This window comes from Ambystoma mexicanum, chromosome 2q (genome assembly GCF_040938575.1).
Source record: "Ambystoma mexicanum isolate Mex_15411 chromosome 2q, UKY_AmexF1_1, whole genome shotgun sequence".
NCBI classification, from domain to species: domain Eukaryota; kingdom Metazoa; phylum Chordata; class Amphibia; order Caudata; family Ambystomatidae; genus Ambystoma; species Ambystoma mexicanum.
The window spans coordinates 1171175992-1171200204 of record NC_090924.1 but is presented as its reverse complement, the minus strand read 5'-3'; the positions used below and the strand labels follow the sequence as shown (position 1 = coordinate 1171200204).

General features: G+C 46.3%; 1 protein-coding gene across 1 annotated transcript in view; it reads right to left on the bottom strand.

Moving 5' to 3' along the window:
• The window catches only part of LOC138570025 (serum paraoxonase/arylesterase 2-like), a 405975-nt gene that overhangs the window by 97002 nt on the left and 284760 nt on the right, over positions 1 to 24213 (bottom strand). The window contains exon 7 of the mRNA XM_069648559.1: positions 20936 to 21017. Within this exon, the coding sequence (XP_069504660.1) occupies positions 20936 to 21017 (82 nt within the window). The remainder of the gene's footprint in view (positions 1 to 20935; positions 21018 to 24213) is intronic.

Genomic DNA, 24213 nt, shown 5'->3' with positions numbered 1-24213 from the left:
GAGTTTCCTGAGTCCTGTTTTTCTTCTTCACCCCTGTCAGTTGCTCCAACTGCTTTCCTGGGTGGTTTCACCAGGCATTCTCAGAGACAGTGACCTGCCTTACCACAGTACAAACAAAGCTGCTGCTGTCTCCTTTTCTCCCTTTCTGCCTTGGCGAGTGGGCTCCGCAAGCCTCCGATTTGCATTGGCTCGGACTGATCGTGTGATTGGTTTGATTCTCACGGGGTCACACGTAGACCGACCACCCCTCAGCCTTGGCCCGATCCATCTTCCGATCCTGCAATCTGTGATATAGCTGCACTGTCTGGTCGATGTATTCAGCACATCTTTCCGGGGGATTATCTACTTGGACTAATACGTCCTTAAGTTCCCCTCGCAAGCCTCAGTAAAAGAGTGTAGTTCTTTTCTCCTCTGGCCAGTTAGTTTTTACTATCAGACGATTGAAGGAAGTGATATATGTTAGTAAGATTACCCTGTCGTAGTGATAACAGTTCATTGGCCAGAGCCCGTCCTTGAGTATGCTGTGCAAATAGTTTCTCAATTTCACGCTGGAAGCCTCTGAAGTCTCGAAGCAAATGATCATCCTGGTTTACCAAGGGTATTGACCAGTCTGCTGCACTACCTCCCAAATATGAGAGTACAAATGCCACTCTCGCTTGATCGTTGGGGAATGCCCCAGGTCTGCACAAGAAATGTAGGCGACATTAATTCATAAAGATGGCGTACTTATTCAGATCGCCTGTGAAGCATTCTGGTGGGGCCAGGGGAACCCCCCCTGAAAGAACCACCTGTACTGGCGTGGGCTAGGGAGGCGCATCAGGAGGGGCATACCCCAGCAGTGGTCCCTGGCCTGCCTGTGCCTGGAGCATTTGCCTTGCTAGTTCATCTGTCCACTCCCGGTTTACAATTTGATCCCTCCTTAGGGCATTGGTTTCCTGTCTTGAGGCATGAACTTCAGCCTGTAACTCTCCCAGTAATCGGACCAACTGTTCCGTTTCAGAAGTTTCCATAACACCCAGGCAGAGATTCGAAGAAGCTTCGCATTCTGTTATGCTCACAGGATCTCTGCTGAGGCGTTGGGGTACGGTTGTAGCCCTCCCGGGGGTGACGTCGCTTGGGTCTGACTTTGCCCTCTGCGCTTATGTGGACACTGGTGGTAATAGGTGAGGCTGCTCAGGATTGCTCCTGAGTGGAGAAAAGGGGGTGTGAGTATGCCAGCTTGTTCGCCTGATCCCCTTCCAGACCCCTTCTCCCAAACCGTGGTACCCATGGGATGTGATGTCCCTGGACAGCTCACCTGTTGATTAGTTTTGGTGAGCACTCCGTCCTGCTGCTTCTGACAGGGGCGCTTGTATGATCTGGACCGAGTTCCTTCACTGGTCCCTTGCACGTGGTAGTCCAGTCCTGCTGCAACTAAGCCACTATATTTCAGGTAATTGTTCCTGTTTGCCTTTGTCTTTCCTCGTCTGTTTTTGTTGTATTGTAAAGTTTGTTGTCTTTTATTGCTGTCCGTTCCACTTTTGATGTTTGCTCTTTTGCTTTCTTCCCTTGCAGGTGATGTTGCCGGCCAGGCAGAAGCTGCGTAGCTCGAGGCGGCAGCCGGAGGGAATGAGGAACGAAGCTTCAGCGGTACAGTAACTGGTAAGTTGTTAACTAGAGGGGGCGCAGGGTTCAAAAGCGGCGCAGCCCTAGGACAGATGTTCTAACCTTGTCTTTCTTCTTCTTCACAGGGTCCGAGTTCGTGGATGCGGAGTGCGGTGCTGCGGGATCAGGATCAAGATCACTGGATGTCAGGAGATGAGTCTGCAGATGAAGCGATGAAGCACCAGTTTCCTGGAGGTGAGTATGCAGGAGAATGCCTGGTTTCAAAGGTAAGTAAACTGGTCCAAGCGGCAGTGAGTGTCACGTTGCAAGTGAGTGCACAGTAACGCGAAGCACTGGCCTTAAGCATGGAGCAGCTTATATAGCTGAGCTTCTGAAGCCACGCCAACCAGGTTCAGCCTGCCTGCCACACCCGATGAGTCAGCACATGAAGACCAGGCCTAGGGAGCCACACCCGATGAGTCAGCACATGAGTATGTTCTCTGGAATAAAGGCTTTCAGCTCCTGGAAAGTTCTTGTAAAATAAAAGCACTTCTGCACTGAAATAAAGTAAAAGCACTCCTGCACTGAAATAAAGTGTTCCTGCTCACATCTCTATATGAGCCTGGCCCCAAAGGCGCCAGGACTGAGTCCAGCCAGGGTCCAAAGGGACATAAGTGAGTCAAGTGACCCATTGCCCCCATCACTAGATGGTGTGGTTTTTGTGTTCTGGGGCCTGTGACCATGACAATACCCTGATAACTTGTTTAAAACTGTTCAAATTCTCTGTGCATCCTGTCCTTGATCTCTAAGCATAGCGCCAGTCTTCTACTCATCTCTGTCTTGCATAAATTCTTAGTCATATTTTGAATAAATTAAGTAATTCCCACAAAGAGCTGAACGCAGGGTGAAAAGGTTATGTTGCAAATTAACCTTGGAGCGTACCGTATCTTTCTTTAACAATCTAGTCTTGATAGTCTAGTTTAAGTACAACTTGTCCTTTCCTTTTTGAACCGAGTTTCTCTTTTAATTGCTTTATTTTACCAAAACCGAATCTATTTCCACATTGAAAATCTCATCCAGGTATTCAGGTAGAGTCACTCTTTCACTTCCATATTGTCCCTGTGATGTGCATCTAGCACCCAGCCTAAAAACCGCATTCCGATTCTGTCTATTTCACCTGTTTTCTTTAAAAACCGTTTTGACATTTAAAACTGAAAAAAGTGTCAAATGCAACTTTTCAATGTGTGATTTGGCTGCACTGTGGTTTTACTTTCAAGTTGCTTTCTGAACTGTATGCCCTTTGTTGATACCTTGCCTTGTAGTTGCTAGCGATATTATATCCCTGATACTGTGATAAATCATATTTCCCTCCATGATTCAACTGCACATTAATTCAATTATTTGTCAATTCTGAGTGTCATTTTATCCTAACTCGGGTGCTATCTACCCGAATAGAAAAGGTGCTCCTGTTCATTTGTGCTTTGGATATGTTCTTGTAGGAGGTCAACCAGGTGTATTTCATTAGTTTACATTGTAATTATCACCCCATTGGTGATTGCTGCCCAATATTCAAACTGTGTGATTTTCTTTGAACTTAAAATAAATAAATATTGTATTCCCACCAAACGGCCTGGTTCATGGTCCATTGTGACCAGGGTATTTGTAAAAGAGGGTGTGATACTGGTTGGGTGCCAGCTCAATTCGAATGAGTTGAAAATAAAGAAAAAGTATTCTAATTGAGCACTACATTTTAGGCTAAGGGCAAGAGTCCTGGTCCAGTGTTATGCCCGATTGGAATCCTTTACATAGGCCAGTGGGTGCTGAGGCAAGTGCTGTTTGTAGGCACAGGCTGAGGTGATAGGGTGTGGGAGGCCATAGAACACATAAGGGCCCTGGTCACCAATCACCAAACAGCGACTTTGAGATTAGCAGAGGAGGGAAGAAGGGGAGGATGAGGTGAAAAGGAAAGTCTTGAGGAGCTTCCAGAATTTGAAGAGGTCCGGCTCAAGACAAAGAGGAAGGGGGAGGCTGTTCCATCAGAGGGAGCCAGCTGAAGAAAGAGATCGGCCTCCGGCCCTCCGTTTAGCTAAACACTTTACACACACAGAGTTGGTGCCAGAGGAATGTAGAGGTCTAGAGGAAGGGTATTTGGTAAGAGCATGTTGCAGAAAACATGGTCCCTGATCCCAGACAGCCTTGTGGATAATGCAGAGGGATTTGAATTAAATCTGTGCAGCAACCAAGAGCCAGTGAAGAGTTTTTAGGGCAGGACAGATGCGGCCCCTGAGCCTGAGGCCATGGATAAGTCTTGCTGCCCTATTCAGGAATAGTTGGAGGGGTCGTGGAGAGTAAGAGGGTAGATTCAAGAGAAGGCTGTTGCAATAGCCAAGCCTAGAGAGAACCAGGGCTCGAGTAACATTAAGCTTCTGGGTGAAAGTGAGAAAAGGGAGAATTCCTTTGAGAAGAAAGAGTTGAAAGTGGGACTTCTTGGCAATGTCCTGAATGTGAGGGAGGCAGGAGGGAGAGGAGTCAAAGATGACTCCAAGGTTTCTGGCTTCAGATTAAGGAGAAGGGGGAGAGCCAATGGAGGATGGCCAGAGTGAGGGGAGGAAAGAGGGAGGAGGGGTCCCAATAGGAAGGATCTTAGTCTTGCTGGCATTGAGGCAGAGATTGTTGGAAGTGCACCAGGACTGGATGGCAGATAGGCACTCCGGGATGATGGAAGAGGTAAGAGGGTCAGCAGGGAGTTTGAAGAAAAGTTGTGTGTCATCTGCATAACACTGGAAGTTAGGAAATAAGGTGGAAATGAGGAGTGCCAGTGGACCAGGGTACGTGTTAAAGGGCCACAGGGAGAGGTTGGAGCCCTGGGGGACACTGGAGGTGGAGAAAGAGGTAGGGGAGGAGAAGGTGAGAAGGTGCCCAAAATATTCCCACTCTGAGATGCCCAGGGTATCATGGAGCCGTTTTATGAGGATGAAATGGTTGACCATGTCAAAGACAGAGGAGAGATCAAGTAGATTGAGGACAGCTGGGGAGCTAGAGTCCAGATATGCAAGCAGTTCTTCATGGGTGTTCAGAAGAGCAGTTTCCGTGCCTCTGGATGCCCGGAATCCAGATTGATGGTTGTGGAGACCGCCAACATGTTCAGTATGAGAAGTAAGTTGGAGGAAGGCCAGTTTCTCCAGGAGTTTCCCAAGAAAGGGGGTGATAGAGATGGAGCGGTAGTTGGCTGGGTTCTGCTGATGGTTTATTCAGGAGTGGGCGCACAAGGGAATGCTTGAGGAAGGAAGGGAAAGAGCCAGTGGCAAAGGAGTGGTTGCAGAAATCGGCAAGTGCAGGGGCAAGAGAGCCAACGTTGTCCTTAATGGTTCTGGAGGAGCAGGGGTAAACCTGTTTGGAGGAGACCTTAATGGAGCGGACAACTCTGGTGACCTCATCAGGTGTGACAGGGAGAAGGAGGAGAGAGAGAGAGGAGGTGGGAGGGTGGTAGGACATAGGAGGCAAGGGGGTGGATGAGGGGTCAGGGAGAGTGAAGCAAGGGTGCCCAGGAAGTCCTGAGTTTTAGTAGTGAAGTGAGTGGCCAATGCGTTGGAGGGCTTGGGAGGGGAGGGGTGAGGTGGAGACTGCGGATGGGTTGGCTAGTTCCCTGAAGATTTGAAAGTGTTCAGCTGAGTTGTTGGATGCACCAGAGACCTGCGCCTTGATGTGGGCCCTTTTCTTGCCGCAGATTGAAAGTCTTTATTTCTAGTTTGTCAGAGTGTGAGCCAGAGGTCTGCCACTTCCGTTCCGTCGCTCTGCACTTGTGTTTCAGGGCCGCTAGTTCAGAGTTATACCAGGTGTTTCTCTTAGAGGCAGGTTTCAGGTGAATCCTCATGACTGGGCCAAGAATGTCCAGGGTGTTGGTAATGGCCATATGGAGGTTGCTGAGAGCAGAGTCAGTTGTGAAATCTGGGGTGGGAGCCAGGGTGGATGAAGGTGGATCTCAAGGCAGTAGCTGACACTCGTTTCATTGGACGGATGTGCATGAATGAGGTTGGCAGTGCTTGAGGAGTTGCAGTCAGAGGTCTGGGGGGGCAGGTGAGAGGAGAGGAGAGAATGATCTGACCAGGAGAGAGGGGTGATCAATGGGGTGGAGAGGGAGAAATCAGAGTGGATGGGGGCATCCTGAGTGTGTCCAGCTGAGTTGGTTGGACCAGAAGGCAGAATGGAGAGGGATAGCGAAGTGCAGAGGTTATGTGAGAGAGTGGATGCCGTGATGGATGAGTCCAGATGGATGTTGAAACTCAAGTGAGGTAGAGTTTAGAGGTGGTTGAGAGGAGAGGGGAGCAGAAGTCAGCCATTTCAGAAAGGCACTGGGTGGTATAGACAGGGGGCCTGTAGATAGTGGCAATGGTCAGAGAGGAGGTGGGAGAGATGACCAACTTGCAGACCTGGCTCTCAAAGGAGGAGTAAGGCTGGTGAGTATGAGGGAGGAACCCACTCAGGGAAAATCAAGCCAACCCCACCTCCAGACTGTCATGGCAGGGCTGGGAAATGATCTTGTAGCCATCATGGAGAAGGGAATCAAAAGCAGTGACTGAGCTGGCATTTAATCACATCTTAGTAAGAGTGAGGAAGTGGAGGTCCAAGTCTTCAAGAAGGAGGCAGATGTTGGTGGGGTGTTTTTTTTTGCTGAACGAGCATTAAGTGTGGCTAGATGAAGGAGGTCTCTGCCTTTGAAGTTTTCTGAGGAGGGGTACAGGGATGTGGTGCACCAGTTGGAGGGGGAGGGACAGAGAGAGTGGGAAGGGGAGAAGCAGATGTGGGATGAAGGCTGGCAGGCGATGGTCAAAGAGGAGGAGGTTGTGTTGAGTACCCTGAACCAAGATAGTTCCAGTGTGGTAGACATTAATGATACACCTTGATGATGCAAAGCCTGCCAAAAGGACTTCCTACTTGGTAATACCATTAATGGTGGAGAATGTGAAAGGCGAAAGAGTAGAGATGAGATGAGTACTCCATATATCTGGGGAGGGTTCAGAGAAGAGGATATCGGTGAAGACCTGTCTCGAAGTTGCACTGACATAGGGGTCTGCGATGGGTAGGCCAGGGTTGGTGGTCAGGATGTATTTTTTGTGCTTTTTTCCAGATTTTGTAAGAGAGGGGGGGGCAGGTTATAGTATATCAGTTAGAGAAGATAGGATAGATGGTGAGTGCCATCGGGGTGGCAGAGGATAGAGGAGTGGTTGCACTGCACAGTCCTAGCCCAAACTCACCAGGTGCCCTAGTAGTTACAAGATGGACACAGAATGCAATGCAGCAGTGGGGTGCAGGATGTTAAAAGCACACACACCCAAATGCAAAAATCAAATACAGGACACAGAATGCTAGGCAGAAGTGGGTTACAGGATGTTAAAAGCACACACACACACATTTGAAAATCTAATTCAGGTCACAGAATGCAGTGCAAAAGGGGTAGAATAGGTGCGTCAAAGAAGGTAGAGTGAAATAAGCATAGTTTCTTTCTGGTGAAGAGTCTGTTAGAGGAGGAGGTAGTGGAGAGTTCAATCGTTACTCACTAGACGTTCTGACGAGAGCATGGAGGTGCAGGCTACATCTGTAGGCTGCTTCATAGTTCTTGACAGGGGGAGAGGTGGAACCCTCCAGCCCTCCCAGCCCAGACAGGCGCCTTGTTTACGGGCTTTGGCGTGAGGGGCGGCTTCCGCCTACCAGTGATCTGCTTGGTTTTTTGTAGCAGTGTGGAGCAAATCACTTTGAGGCAGTTTGAAGGTGGAAGGCTGCTCGTCCAAACGAAACTGCAGCTTTTTTCTCTCTTTGGGTTCAGCTCTGTAGAAACATGTACCTTCAGATCATGTGCCGCCTTCAGGGACACCAGCCCCATATGTGCGAAGCGTACACAACAGAAAACGCCTCATATGCAGATTGCAGTGCGTTAAAGCGTTCCACTCGATTTTCCCCCAAAATTATATTAAAAACTTTTTAAAATGGCAGTAGCCTCTGTAAAGCCCAGAGGGCTTACCTTTTTTTTCAATGGCACCACCCTGCTCCTGCAGCAAGCGAGTGGAAGAGAGGAGCTCCTGGCCCTCGCGAGACTCTGCAGTGCCAGCAGATGATCGAGTCTAGTACTAGCAGGAGTTCCCCAGGAGAACGCGGACAGACCTCTAGTGCTGTCACATGCAAGTAGGTGGATAGCAGAGTGGACAGGGCTAAGAGTGCAGGATTCAACAACGGGAAACTACAGAAAGAAGCGCAAAGAAGGAAATGTGGGTACACTCCCCAAGAATGTGTGTGGCATAGAAGGGATCCAATAGACTTTGCTAAACCTAGAGACTTTGCTGTTCAACCACGAGAAGAAGACATCACGTTTTTGAATTCTATTATCCTTAGTTGGTACTTGCTCAATCAGGGCGATGAAACCCTGAGACTTGTTTCTTATGGGAAAGCCATTAATGGATTGTTCTACAATATTTTGGCAGAACGTAACCCACAATGGAATGACAATTTTTTTTAAATGGAGCCCAGTTTCTAACCGAGAGTCAGATACAAAAGTAAGCTGAAAGAGTGAGAATATAAAGCAGTAATCTTAGAAGGAATTCAGTTTCTTCATTTTTTATTGAGATCAGCGTTGGGGAAACTTAAGCTATTCGGGCAGTATTTCACCATGGAAAAACGGTCCCATTAGCGATTCAGGTCTACAGTAATTCTCCAAGGCTTTTGTTCATAAAATAATTTTACTAGAAATCCACCTTAGAGAAGTCAATTCAGTTTTAATTTGTGGGTCCGGTTCTTCCATCATCTCTTCCCTTTGCAACCGATTTAATTTCCAACCAACCACAAGGCGTCAGGATAAATGGAGCACCAGGCTTAGAGTTTTGAAAGACAGTAAAGGCGTGGGCTACAATATCCGCCACCTGGAAAGTTACTCTATGGCGATAGAGGCATGGGCTACAATATCCGCCACCTGGAAAGTTACTCAATGGCGATAGAGGCGTGGGCTACAATATCCGCCACCTGGAAAGTTACTCTATGGCGATAGAGGCGTGGGTTACAATATCCGCCACCTGGAAAGTTACTCTATGGCGATAAAGGCATGGGCTACAATAACCACCACCTGGAAAGTTACTCTATGGCGATAGATGCGTGGGCTACAATATCCGCCACCTGGAAAGTTACTCTATGGCGATAGAGGCTTGGGCTACAATATCCGCCACCTGGAAAGTTACTCTATGGCGATAGAGGCGTGGGTTACAATATCCGCCACCTGGAAAGTTACTCTATGGCGATAGAGGCGTCGGCTACAATATCCGCCACCTGGAAAGTTACTCTATGGCGATAGAGGCGTGGGTTACAATATCCGCCACCTGGAAAGTTACTCTATGGCGATAAAGGCGTGGGCTACAATAACTGCCACCTGGAAAGTTACTCTATGGCGATAGATGCGTGGGCTACAATATCCGCCACCTGGAAAGTTACTCTATGGCGATAAAGGCATGGGCTACAATATCCGCCACCTGGAAAGTTACTCTATGGCGATAAACAGCTCATTCAACAGTGATGAGTAAAGGGGAAGAAAAGGAGAAGTCATAAAACAAAGGATTTTTATCCTGAATGTTCACTAGATAAGGAGTTTCAAAGGTTGGTTTTAAAATGATGGACGTGCATTTGGGTTGACTTGGCAAATATAAAGAGCATGGGGGAGAAGTGGGGCAAGCATGTGATCGGATAGGCTGATTGGATTAGGCTATGATAAGGGAATCGCCAAAGGGAAGGAGCATGTTATTTAATGTGCTGCCAGCGGGCTGAAAAAGTGGAGATGAGGTGGAAAGGCATGTGGAAAAAAGAACAGGGTGGGCCCGCTTTGGTGAGGTAGCTCAGTCCTAAGGGCACTCTGTGAGATCTACATTCAGTCTGAGGGTCATAAGTTCCCAAAGTCATCACTCCAAAATTCTGGATAGAATTCTGCAAATTGACTAACATGAACACCTGGTATTTGTAGAGCTTTGAAGCACACTGCAGTAGTACGCACTCTGTAAAACATGCGTTATTATTATTGTTAATAGTATTATTTTAGCAGTGGCCTACACACACTACTGTATATTCTCTTTGTGATAGGGCCTACGATGTGGATTGTAATTCTAAAAGAGGCCTGATGTCCAGGGTCGGACTGGGCCATACAATTGTCTCGGGCACCAATGAAAAAGTGTCATGAAATATTCCCTGGTAAACAAAATCCCAATACGAAACAAGTGCTTGTGGTCTTGTGGGTAATCGTCTGCACTGGGAACATGACAAGCTGAGTAAAATCCTGGTAGCCAAATACTTGTGTTGGGTCTGCCCTCTGAAACAAAGTTATGCTCTTCACCCTCATGTGTCCTTTACATGTGCCCTGAAATGCAGCTACAATCAGGGTAGAATAACTGCATCAGTGTCTAGGTTTACAAACTCTTTTGCCACATCGTGGCCAAAATACTCATGACTTACTTGCCCTCTCATCATTTCCCCTCCTCAACCTCATGTCTTGCTTTCAACAATACTCTGCTTTATAAAGATAATTCACAAGTACACATTTCATAGTGTCACTCAAATATATAAATCCTTATTGAACTATGCATCAGTGTCCAGGATTACAAACTCTTGCCACTTGAACAAGATTGCCAGGGGGTTGCATCCCACCTCTGAAAAAAAGTTATGCTGTCCAACCACATGTGTCTTTTACTGGTGCTCTGAAAAGCAGACACAATCAGAGGAAGATAACTGCACCAGGTCTTGTGAGTATTCAGAACGTGCAAGTTCAGAGAGAGAAGAGGGGAAGAGAGAGTGTGGGGTAAGTGCTGGAGTGTCCGTGCTCATGGGTGAGCAGCAGATGTAAGTGCCTAGTATAGTAGGTGCTAGAGAGCATTGAGCTACAATAAGTAGGTAAGTGCAGGCCTACAGTGGAGTAGGTGGGGGATACATTTACCCACTCAGCAGAAATCCCCTCCATCTCCAAGCTGCATTTCAGCAGTTACCAGCAGAATGGCTGCGCTGGCTCATTTGAGCACCATTGCCTCGCATCAAAACTGCGTTTTGCAGCTACAAAATGATGCCTGCGCTGTCTTTGCAAAAACCTATGGGGCAAGATGGAACAGGGAGCACACTGAGAAAAGCTGCCAGTGTGTTGTCTTACAAGGAAGAGAATTGAAAAGCAGTGCTGCTTTGCTGCTTTCTCAAAATTTCCCATTGGAAAAGGAAATATTTTACATTTAAAATGATGCTGCCCTGATGCTCTTTTCATCTGTTCAAATATTACACTGCTTTTATCAGTGAGACCCTGCTATTCCCATCTATATATAGATTGGGCTCCAGCAGAAGAGAACATTATCACTGAATGACAGGCTGTGGCAGGCAAGATCTGGGAATATCACCAGAAACTTTACTTTCAGCCGTACAGAAAAACACTTGACTTTTGGCTATAAAGTGTCAAAAAAAGAAACCCTTCCAAAGAAACCCCAGCGCTCTGTTCACATGTTCATTTCAGAGGACATTTGCCTTGAACATACTGCTGTGTAAGAGAAACTGACTAGGGCTGCTAACAATGTTTGGAATCCAGATGGGAGAGAAAACCAAATTTGAAGGGGACATCCCAGCAGAATTCAGCATGTATCAAAATGTGCTGTTGCAAAAGAGAAAAATGGCTGTTTTAAAAGTACAATGTGATTAAGGCCCTGTCCTTGCCTAGAAGTGTAAGGTGAGTTTGGGTAAAATCTAGATAATGTTTTATTTTAACAGACTTGCTTCTGATTCAGAACAAAATACAATAAAAATAAGTAATTAAATGCATTGGCTGTACTGGGGAACCAGTCAAACAGGTTTCCTGCTCAGTTTACATGGACATTTGTGTGCTGACAACAGGAGTGGCCTTCCCCCCAAAAGGAGCCAAAAAGGGATTTCGGGGACACATACATTTTAATTTCTGCCCTTGAAAACTTTGAAGGGCCAAGAGGAAGAATATCACACCCCTATCAGACTTCTGTCTGTGCTTCAGCATGAGACAATAGATTCGGGGACACCTATGTGTTACTTTTGGAAGTGACACCTACCAGTCACCCAAACTGGGGAAAGTCCAGGGCAGCCCTGGGCTAAACTGACATTTGGTTGTAGCCTGTAAAGAAATTGTCCCAGTTGGAGGACCAATGCCAGCCCATTTTGGCTCAGAGACTATTTAATGAATAAACTTTAAAGACTGTTAATTCTATAACCGGACAATGCAGTAATGTAAAAGTTTACAGTTTAAAGGTAATTTTCCTGGCTTTCAAACAAGATATTGTGGTTGCCCATAGTATGTATGGGATATAAACACCAGGAGAAGGTGAATCGTGGGAAAAGTACATATGATGGAATGTTAAAAATTAATGGAAATGTGCCCTATGATAATATGTATATATGCTTAAAATTGTGGGATTTTGGGTGGAGCGGTGCCCACTAAAAATCGCAGAAAACTATTAGAAGGGCGAAATAATTTCGTTCAGACCTGGGAATGGGAACACCATCCTCTGTATGAAATATGCAATCTGCCTATATAATTTGCAATAGTGCAACAACTGTATAAATGGGTGATTTATGTTAAGATTTATTTTAGGCAAAAATGACTGTGGGATGGCTTTGCACCTCATAAAACACAACCCCATAAACTGAGTCCCCTCATGGAGGAGGTGACTAACATAGGCTGACCTATCCGGTTCTTCCGGGTAGTCTAGCTTAGTCCTGCGCAACAATACATCCTGTGAGTCACCTGTCTTATAAAAAGGGGAATCTGACAGAGACTGGGAAACTCTCTTCTGAATTTTCCAGTGCCTGCGTATCCAGACATTCCAGATCCACCCTGCAGATTCCAGACTCCACTGTCAGAAAAGGGATAGTTGGTTCAGGCCCTCCTATCCAGGCAGAACCACCCTTCATAACTAAACCCCATAACAAAATCCCACTAACTCAGTGAGAAGGGGGAAAAGCTGTGGCACCCTTTTGGGAGTATCCTGTGACCAGACCAGCATTTTGCCCACTACCTGCATGCCAGCTGTACCCTTATGATCCAGTGACCAGACAGGCAAAGCTGTTGTTCTGCTAGGATAGTCCACTGCCTTGCTGTGACCAGAGCCTTTGAGTCCAGAACCAGGTTGACTGTCCCAAATTCCAAACTCAAGTGCAGATTGTGAGTATTTCCCCATCCCATAGCACCACATAGCATACCCCATCTTGATACTTTGTCTTTGTCCTACTCTCTAAGTAATTCTATCCATACCTGTTACGCTCACCTGGTCTCTGCAGAGGCGTTGGGGCACGGTTGCAGCCCTCTCGAGGGTGAGGTCGCTCAGGTCCAACTTCACCCTCTGCGCTTATGTGGTGACTGGTGGTAATAGGTGATGCTGCTCGGGACTGCTCCTGTGTGGAGAATAGGGGGCCTGAGTATGGCAGCTTGTGCACCTGATCCCCTTCCAGTCCGAGTTTGTGGATGCAGAGTACGGTGCTGCGGCATCAGGATCAAGATCACTGGATGTCAGGAGATGAGTCTGCAGATGAAGCGATGAAGCACCGGTTTGCTGGAGGTGAGTATGCAGGAGAACGCCGCGTTTCAAAGGTAAGTAAACTGGTCCAAGTGGGGGTGATTGTCATGTTGGAGCAGCTAATATAGCTGAGCTTCTGAAGCCACGCCCACCAGGTTCAGCCTGCCTGCCATACCCTGCCACACCCAATGAGTCAGCACATGAAGACCAGGCCTAGGGAGCCAAACCCGATGAGTCAGCACATGAGGATGTTCTCTGGAATAAAGGCTTTCAGCTCCTGGAAAGTTCTTGTAAAATAAAAGCACTCCTGCACTGAAATAAAGTGTTCCTGCTCACATCCTGATATGATCCTGGTGCCAAAGGCACCAGGACTGAGTCCAGCCAGGGCCCCTGTGTTTATGGGTCCCAAAGGGACACATTGCCCCCATCACTAGAAGGTGTGGTCTTTGATAACTTGTTTAAAACTGTTCAAATTCTCTGTGCATCCTGTCCTTGATCTCTAAGCATAGCGCCAGTCTTCTACTCATCTCTGTCTTGCATAAATTCTTAGTCATATTTTGAATAAATTAAGTAATTCCCACAAAGAGCTGAATGCAGGGTGAAAAGGTTATGTTGCAAATTAACCTTGGAGCGTACCGTATCTTTCTTTAACAATCTAGTCTTGATAGTCTAGTTTAAGTACAACTTGTCCTTTCCTTTTTAAACCGAGTTTCTCTTTTAATTGCTTTATTTTACCAAAACCGAATCTCTTTCCACATTGAAAATCTCATCCAGGTATTCAGGTAGAGTCACTCTTTCACTTCCATATTGTCCCTGTGATGTGCATCTAGCACCCAGCCTAAAAACCGCATTCCGATTCTGTCTATTTCACCTGTTTTCTTTAAAAACCGTTTTGACATTTAAAACTGAAAAAAGTGTCAAATGCAACTTTTCAATGTGTGATTTGGCTGCACTGTGGTTTTACTTTCAAGTTGCTTTCTGAACTGTATGCCCTTTGTTGATACCTTGCCTTGTAGTTGCTAGCGATATTATATCCCTGATACTGTGATAAATCATATTTCCCTCCATGATTCAACTGCACATTAATTCAATTATTTGTCAATTCTGAGTGTCATTTTATCCTAACTCGGGTGCTATCTACCCGAATAGAAAAGGTGCTCCTGTTCATTTGTGCTTTGGATATGTTCTTGTAGGAGGTCAACCAGGTGTATTTCATTAGTTTACATTGTAATTATCACCCCATTGGTGATTGCTGCCCAATATTCAAACTGTGTGATTTTCTTTGAACTTAAAATAAATAAATATTGTATTCCCACCAAACGGCCTGGTTCATGGTCCATTGTGACCAGGGTATTTGTAAAAGGGGGTGTGATACGGGTTGGGTGCCAGCTCAATTCGAATGAGTTGAAAATAAAGAAAAAGTATTCTAATTGAGCACTACATTTTAGGCTAAGGGCAAGAGTCCTGGTCCAGTGTTATGCCCGATTGGAATCCTTTACATAGGCCAGTGGGTGCTGAGGCAAGTGCTGTTTGTAGGCACAGGCTGAGGTGATAGGGTGTGGGAGGCCATAGAACACATAAGGGCCCTGGTCACCAATCACCAAACAGCGACTTTGAGATTAGCAGAGGAGGGAAGAAGGGGAGGATGAGGTGAAAAGGAAAGTCTTGAGGAGCTTCCAGAATTTGAAGAGGTCCGGCTCAAGACAAAGAGGAAGGGGGAGGCTGTTCCATCAGAGGGAGCCAGCTGAAGAAAGAGATCGGCCTCCGGCCCTCTGTTTAGCGAAACACTTTACACACACAGAGTTGGTGCCAGAGGAATGTAGAGGTCTAGAGGAAGAGTATTTGGTAAGAGCATGTTGCAGAAAACATGGTCCCTGATCCCAGACAGCCTTGTGGATAATGCAGAGGGATTTGAATTTAATCTGTGCAGCAACCAAGAGCCAGTGAAGAGTTTTTAGGGCAGGACAGATGCGGCCCCTGAGCCTGAGGCCATGGATAAGTCTTGCTGCCCTATTCAGGAATAGTTGGAGGGGTCGTGGAGAGGAAGAGGGTAGATTCAAGAGAAGGCTGTTGCAATAGCCAAGCCTAGAGAGAACCAGGGCTCGAGTAACATTAAGCTTCTGGGTGAAAGTGAGAAAAGGGAGAATTCCTTTGAGAAGAAATAGTTGAAAGTGGGACTTCTTGGCAATGTCCTGAATGTGAGGGAGGCAGGAGGGAGAGGAGTCAAAGATGACTCCAAGGTTTCTGGCTTCAGATTAAGGAGAAGGGGGAGAGCCAATGGAGGATGGCCAGAGTGAGGGGAGGAAAGAGGGAGGAGGGGTCCCAATAGGAAGGATCTTAGTCTTGCTGGCATTGAGGCAGAGATTGTTGGAAGTGCACCAGGACTGGATGGCAGATAGGCACTCCGGGATGATGGAAGAGGTAAGAGGGTCAGCAGGGAGTTTGAAGAAAAGTTGTGTGTCATCTGCATAACACTGGAAGTTAGGAAATAAGGTGGAAATGAGGAGTGCCAGTGGACCAGGGTACGTGTTAAAGAGCCACAGGGAGAGGTTGGAGCCCTGGGGGACACTGGAGGTGGAGAAAGAGGTAGGGGAGGAGAAGGTGAGAAGGTGCCCAAAATATTCCCACTCTGAGATGCCCAGGGTATCATGGAGCCGTTTTATGAGGATGAAATGGTTGACCATGTCAAAGACAGAGGAGAGATCAAGTAGATTGAGGACAGCTGGGGAGCTAGAGTCCAGAGATGCAAGCAGTTCTTCATGGGTGTTCAGAAGAGCAGTTTCCGTGCCTCTGGATGCCCGGAATCCAGATTGATGGTTGTGGAGACCGCCAACATGTTCAGTATGAGAAGTAAGTTGGAGGAAGGCCAGTTTCTCCAGGAGTTTCCCAAGAAAGGGGGTGATAGAGATGGAGCGGTAGTTGGCTGGGTTATGCTGATGGTTTATTCAGGAGTGGGCGCACAAGGGAATGCTTGAGGAAGGAAGGGAAAGAGCCAGTGGCAAAGGAGTGGTTGCAGAAATCGGCAAGTGCAGGGGCAAGAGAGCCAACGTTGTCCTTAATGGTTCTGGAGGAGCAGGGGTAAACCTGTTTGGAGGAGACCTTAATGGAGCGGACAACTCTGGTGACCTCATCAGGTGTGACAGGGAGAAGGAAGAGAGAGAGAGAGGAGGTGGGAGGGTGGTAGGACATAGGAGGCAAGGGGGTGGATGAGGGGTCAGGGAGAGTGAAGCAAGGGTGCCCAGGAAGTCCTGAGTTTTAGTAGTGAAGTGAGTGGCCAATGCGTTGGAGGGCTTGGGAGGGGAGGGGTGAGGTGGAGACTGCGGATGGGTTGGCTAGTTCCCTGAAGATTTGAAAGTGTTCAGCTGAGTTGTTGGATGCACCAGAGACCTGCGCCTTGATGTGGGCCCTTTTCTTGCCGCAGATGGAAAGTCTTTATTTCTAGTTTGTCAGAGTGTGAGCCAGAGGTCTGCCACTTCCGTTCCGTCGCTCTGCACTTGTGTTTCAGGGCCGCTAGTTCAGAGTTATACCAGGTGTTTCTCTTAGAGGCAGGTTTCAGGTGAATCCTCATGACTGGGCCAAGAATGTCCAGGGTGTTGGTAATGGCCATATGGAGGTTGCTGAGAGGAGAGTCAGTTGTGAAATCTGGGGTGGGAGCCAGGGTGGATGAAGGTGGATCTCAAGGCAGTAGCTGACACTCGTTTCATTGGACGGATGTGCATGAATGAGGTGAGCAGGGCTTGAGGAGTTGCAGTCAGAGGTCTGGGGGGGGGCAGGTGAGAGGAGAGGAGAGAATGATCTGACCAGGAGAGAGGGGTGATCAATGGGGTGGAGAGGGAGAAATCAGAGTGGATGGGGGCATCCTGAGTGTGTCCAGCTGAGTTGGTTGGACCAGAAGGCAGAATGGAGAGGGATAGCGAAGTGCAGAGGTTATGTGAGAGAGTGGATGCCGTGATGGATGAGTCCAGATGGATGTTGAAATCTCAAGTGAGGTAGAGTTTAGAGGTGGTTGAGAGGAGAGGGGAGCAGAAGTCAGCCATTTCAGAAAGGCACTGGGTGGTATAGACAGGGGGCCTGTAGATAGTGGCAATGGTCAGAGAGGAGGTGGGAGAGATGACCAACTTGCAGACCTGGCTCTCAAAGGAGGAGTAAGGCTGGTGAGTATGAGGGAGGAACCCACTCAGGGAAAATCAAGCCAACCCCACCTCCAGACTGTCATGGCAGGGCTGGGAAATGATCTTGTAGCCATCAGGGAGAAGGGAATCAAAAGCAGTGACTGAGCTGGCATTTAATCACATCTTAGTAAGAGTGAGGAAGTGGAGGTCCAAGTCTTCAAGAAGGAGGCAGATGTTGGTGGGGTGTTTTTTTTGCTGAACGAGCATTAAGTGTGGCTAGATGAAGGAGGTCTCTGCCTTTGAAGTTTTCTGAGGAGGGGTACAGGGATTTGGTGCACCAGTTGGAGGGGGAGGGACAGAGAGAGTGGGAAGGGGAGAAGCAGATGTGGGATGGAAGTTGATGAAGGCTGGCAGGCGACGGTCAAAGAGGAGGAGGTTGTGTTGAGTACCCTGAACCAAGATAGTTACAGTGTGGTAGACATTAATGATACACCTTGATGATGCAAAGCCTGCCAAAAGGACTTCCTACTTGGTAATACCATTAATGGTGGAGAATGTGAAAGGCGAAAGAGTAGAGATGAGATGAGGACTCCATATATCTGGGGAGGGTTCAGAGAAGAGGATATCGGTGAAGACCTGTCTCGAAGTTGCACTGATATAGGGGTCTGCGATGGGTAGGCCAGGGTTGGTGGTCAGGATGTATTTTTTGTGCTTTTTTCCAGACTTTGTAAGAGAGGGGGGGGCAGGTTATAGTATATCAGTTAGAGAAGATAGGATAGATGGTGAGTGCCATTGGGGTGGCAGAGGATAGAGGAGTGGTTGCACTGCACAGTCCTAGCCCAAACTCACCAGGTGCCCTAGTAGTTACAAGATGGACACAGAATGCAATGCAGCAGTGGGGTGCAGGATGTTAAAAGCACACACACCCAAATGCAAAAATCAAATACAGGACACAGAATGCTAGGCAGAAGTGGGTTACAGGATGTTAAAAGCACACACACACACATTTGAAAATCTAATTCAGGTCACAGAATGCAGTGCAAAAGGGGTAGAATAGGTGCGTCAAAGAAGGTAGAGTGAAATAAGCATAGTTTCTTTCTGGTGAAGAGTCTGTTAGAGGAGGAGGCAGTGGAGAGTTCAATCGTTACTCACTAGACGTTCTGACGAGAGCATGGAGGTGCAGGCTACATCTGTAGGCTGCTTCATAGTTCTTGACAGGGGGAGAGGTGGAACCCTCCAGCCCTCCCAGCCCAGACAGGAGCCTTGTTTACGGGCCTTGGCGTGAGGGGCGGCTTCCGCCTACCAGTGATCTGCTTGGTTTTTTGTAGCAGTGTGGAGCAAATCACTGAGGCAGTTTGAAGTTGGAAGGCTGCTCGTCCAAACGAAACTGCAGCTTTTTTCTCTCTTTGGGTTCAGCTCTGTAGAAACATGTACCTTCAGATCATGTGCCGCCTTCAGGGACACCAGCCCCATATGTGCGAAGCGTACACAACAGAAAATGCCTCATATGTAGATTGCAGTGCGTTAAAGCGGTCCACTCGATTTTCCCCCAAAATTATATTAAAAACTTTTTAAAATGGCAGTAGCCTCTGTAAAGCCCAGAGGGCTTACCTTTTTTTTCAATGGCACCACCCTGCTCCTGCAGCAAGCGAGTGGAAGAGAGGAGCTCCTGGCCCTCGCGAGACTCTGCAGTGCCAGCAGATGATTGAGTCTAGTACTAGCAGGAGTTCCCCAGGAGAACGCGGACAGACCTCTAGTGCTGTCACATGCAAGTAGGTGGATAGCAGAGTGGACAGGGCTAAGAGTGCAGGATTCAACAACCGGAAACTACAGAAAGAAGCGCAAAGAAGGAAATGTGGGTACACTCCCCAAGAATGTGTGTGGCATAGAAGGGATCCAATAGACTTTGCTAAACCTAGAGACTTTGCTGTTCAACCACGAGAAGAAGACATCACGTTGTTGAATTCTATTATCCTTAGTTGGTACTTGCTCAATCAGGGCGATGAAACCCTGAGACTTGTTTCTTATGGGAAAGCCATTAATGGATTGTTCTACAATATTTTGGCAGAACGTAACCCACAATGGAATGACAATTTTTTTTAAATGGAGCCCAGTTTCTAACCGAGAGTCAGATACAAAACTAAGCTGAAAGAGTGAGAATATAAAGCAGTAATCTTAGAAGGAATTCAGTTTCTTCATTTTTTATTGAGATCAGCGTTGGGGAAACTTAAGCTATTCGGGCAGTATTTCACCATGGAAAAACGGTCTCATTAGCGATTCAGGTCTACAGTAATTCTCCAAGGCTTTTGTTCATAAAATAATTTTACTATAAATCCACCTTAGAGAAGTCAATTCAGTTTTAATTTGTGGGTCCGGTTCTTCCATCATCTCTTCCCTTTGCAACCGATTTAATTTCCAACCAACCACAAGACGTCAGGATAAATGGAGCACCAGGCTTAGAGTTTTGAAAGACAGTAAAGGCGTGGGCTACAATATCCGCCACCTGGAAAGTTACTCTATGGCGATAGAGGCATGGGCTACAATATCCGCCACCTGGAAAGTTACTCTATGGCGATAGAGGCGTGGGCTACAATATCCGCCACCTGGAAAGTTACTCTATGGCGATAGAGGCGTGGGTTACAATATCCGCCACCTGGAAAGTTACTCTATGGCGATAGAGGCGTCGGCTACAATATCCGCCACCTGGAAAGTTACTCTATGGCGATAGAGGCGTGGGTTACAATATCCGCCACCTGGAAAGTTACTCTATGGCGATAAACAGCTCATTCAACAGTGATGAGTAAAGGGGAAGAAAAGGAGAAGTCATAAAACAAAGGATTTTTATCCTGAATGTTCACTAGATAAGGAGTTTCAAAGGTTGGTTTTAAAATGATGGACGTGCATTTGGGTTGACTTGGCAAATATAAAGAGCATGGGGGAGAAGTGGGGCAAGCATGTGATCGGATAGGCTGATTGGATTAGGCTATGATAAGGTAATCGCCAAAGGGAAGGAGCATGTTATTTAATGTGCTGCCAGCGGGCTGAAAAAGTGGAGATGAGGTGGAAAGGCACGTGGAAAAAAGAACAGGGTGGGCCCGCTTTGGTGAGGTAGCTCAGTCCTAAGGGCACTCTGTGAGATCTACATTCAGTCTGAGGGTCATAAGTTCCCAAAGTCATCACTCCAAAATTCTGGACTAGAATTCTGCAAATTGACTAACATTAACACCTCGTATTTGTAGAGCTTTGAAGCACACTGCAGTAGTACGCACTCTGTAAAACATGTGTTATTATTATTGTTAATAGTATTATCTTAGCAGTGGCCTACACACACTACTGTATATTCTCTTTGTGATAGGGCCTACGATGTGGATTGTAATTCTAAAAGAGGCCTGATGTCCAGGGTCGGACTGGGCCATACAATTGTCTCGGGCACCAATGAAAAAGTGGCCCACAGTGGCCCACAGTTCCAAATGGCAATTCAGTCCTTTTGTGACAGACTGTTTGAACAGTACCCAAGGGGGAGTTTTTAGATACAATGTGATTCAAGCATTTTGTGTTTCTGGTTCGGCCATGGGCCTATTGCCCTGTAGACCAGATGATGTCAATAAACAACTGGTTCATAATTGTATAATGGGAACATTGTGGTCTTTTGACACCAACAAATAAATATTAAAGCAGAGACCAACATGTAACTCATACCTTCACAGGAGATAAGGACCAGTTGGCAAGTTTTTCAAAAACGTAGATCGAGTGGTCGAAATAGGCAGCTACAAACAGGTACCTGAAAGACAGAAAATATCCCCCAGAGTTGAGGATTTGAAGCAAACGGGACATTTTGCAAACCAACGAATGTCTACATTTGTTTTATTTTTATTTTATTTAATTGGTTATTTATAACACGGTTTCTAAGCGCAGACTCGGGGATCGAACCTATGTTGCTCCGCATCAGGCGAGCACGTTGCCCCTGAGCTATCCTTCCGAGACGTCCCTGAGAGTGTGGGAAATACACTGTGGGAATCCAGTGCGATTATAGGGACTATTATTATTATTATTATTAGGGTATGTATATAGCTTCAGAAGGCATATGGAACCTTTTGAAAGTCACAAAACGGTTGTACAGCCAACAGTTGTCGCGCCTTGAAACACTTACGTAAAGGCGCGCTATAAATAAAGTATCATATCAATATCATATCAAAGCATGATATTCTGAATCATGGCCCTTCATAAAACTATTCAACCCAAGAGATAACATAAGAACACATATCACAAATTATAAACACGGCAAACGTGCATGTGTCTGTGCCAGCGAGCGTCCATAAACAGATGAGTATAAAACATATACATTCAGATTTATAAAGTCATTGCTAGAATACAGTTGACAAATACACTTTTTTTGTCTATTTATAGTCAGAATTATTTCAAACAAATAAGCACAGCCACTGGCTCATTTTGAAAAAAATGAATGTATTGCACGGCTGTATTTACTCGTGAAATGTTAATAATTTGCACTAACTCCTGTTCTGTGTTTCCCCCACGCCTTTGATAACCACACAAATGCCCTGGATTTTAAATAAAGGTTTTAAGACAGCCGTAACACCTGTATGCCTGTCTTTAGCACGTTTATTCATGCTCCACGGACTAAAAACGTGCCCCCATATTTAAATCTTATTTTAATTCATCAAATAAATCCAGTCAAGGCTTGCTAAATACACGAGCTACAGGTTCAACACACTGCACTAGTAGACGGGTGCTGCAAGTCACAGAGCAGTTCTGAGGCCATAAGGCGAAAACCGCTGCATATCCAAGGGAGCTCATTTTCCTAAAAAGCGTGCATTGCAACGCGCGCCTGCGAAGCTTCCCCGCTGTGCAATGTCAGTCATTTGCAGTAGTGCAAAACAAAGGTGTCAATGCAAGCGCAATCATACATTTGCATTTGTTTGGCACCTGGCAGTGCAAAATGAATAACTGCTGCCTGCCAGTGGGGCATGGCAAGCCGCGGTTACTATGGATTCCTGAGGAATATGTCTGCTTTTAGGAGGTGTCAACAGCAGGCAGATTCTATAGGCAAAGTACTGACAAGAATACATGAGGCCGATATGCAAGTCTTGCTAGGCCTCTGCCTATTCTGCGTTTGACTTAATAGATAGTTTTGACTTCAAGGAGAATCATTTCTTACACTCGACCGCTTTCGTGTAGCATGTTAAATGAGTCCTACTTATTCCATAATTCTTCCATGCTCTTTTAGACATACAACTCTACCACTCAATCTTAAAAAATGATGTGAATATATTGTATTTACTTGATACTCTCCTAGATATGTGTTGATGCATCTATTAACAATCAATAATTGCTAATTCTGTGGAACATTAATACAACTGAGCATCATCAAATATGTTCTGCCTACTTCCAATCCTTCTAACTATTTTGGGCATTTAATTTCAAGGTAATCTAATGTGATTTCCCAAGTACAATTGATCATACAACTATATAGGAATCCAAAACATTCACGCCAGTCAATCTGGTGTAAATGCTTTTACATTTTTATGGTAGAGAGGATGGAGGTGGCGGAAACTGTAATTCTCTTACAAGACACCTCGACGGCATGCAAATGAATGGGTAGAGTAAAAAACAAGTGTACATCTTTTATGCATGCATTATACACATGCTTTTTACTCTTCCCACAAGACACATGCCCCCCAAGGTGGTGGGAGCAGTCTAGTGTGCAGAATGAGAGCTGCATGATAATACATGTATATGATGTATGATATGCTTGTGTAAGGTCAGGCAAAGTGTGAGTTTGTGACATCCTGTGCATTGTGTGCGATTGCATGTCGTCTCGTGCAGTGGGTGTGAGCTCATGTGGAGTGTGTGTGTGTGTGTTTGTCTCCTGCTACAGAGTGCTTTCATAGGATAGGAGCATTCTGTGGTGACTTGCAATATTGTTTTATTAAACACAGTAGTCTTATTTATACATTTTGTTTCTGCCTTAAGTGATTGCACTTTTCTTCTTGAAATCACTGTCCCACTCATAGAGGAGGGAATCAGTTTGACCTGCTGTTTTCTGACTTTGATGTACTCTTTGTGTTTCCACCTCACCCTGTGGCTTGGTCGTATCACTTTCTTGTGTATTTTTCTCTTCCTGTCACTTGTCCTAAACTCAAACCACTGGCCATTTTTAAAACCCAACGTCATTGGACTAGGGTCTACCCAGATTCTATTTCTAACTCCCTTATTACTCTCACAGGACAGGGAATTACCAATGATCTTGAAGATCCTTGTAGCGCGCTGATTGATGTCATCCAAGGTACGGCCGACCAACTTGCTTCCCTTACACAATCTTTATGTCGAGCTCTGCCATCCGCCCTGTGGTACTCTCCCTCACTTAAACTTCTCAAGCAGCACTGTCGCAGAGCAGAACAAAGGTGGCTCTCTAATCCTGACTGTGCCACCCTGGCTGTTTTTGTACAGGCCAGAACTGCTTACCACAGTGCTATAAAAACAGCCAAGGCCGACATTTATGCCCCATCTCCCTTCTCCCAGTATTAATGAAATTAATGGAAGCAATTGTGACACCTCAATTATCTTCCTTCCTGGAGGCCAATGCCCTTCTTCATCCTTTTCAATCCGCATTCCGCCCTGAGATAGGGACTGAATCCGTAATGATGGCACTTATGGATGATATTGCTTTGCTTCAGGACTGCGGAGAGGTGGGAGCCTTGATCCTCCTTGACCTCTCTGCGGCTTTTGATACGGTTGACCACCAGAAACTGTTGTCATGTCAGTATGAGGCGGGAATATTGGGCATCCGACTTAAATGGGTCTCCTCTTTTCCATCAGACAGGGCCCAATCCGTTTCCCTTCCCCCATTCACATCTCCTCCCAGGGGGCTGCATTGCGGGGTCCCTCAGGGCTCTGCCCTGTCCCCTTTGCTTTTTAACCTTTATATGCAGGCACTTGCCAAACTTATCGCCAGCCAT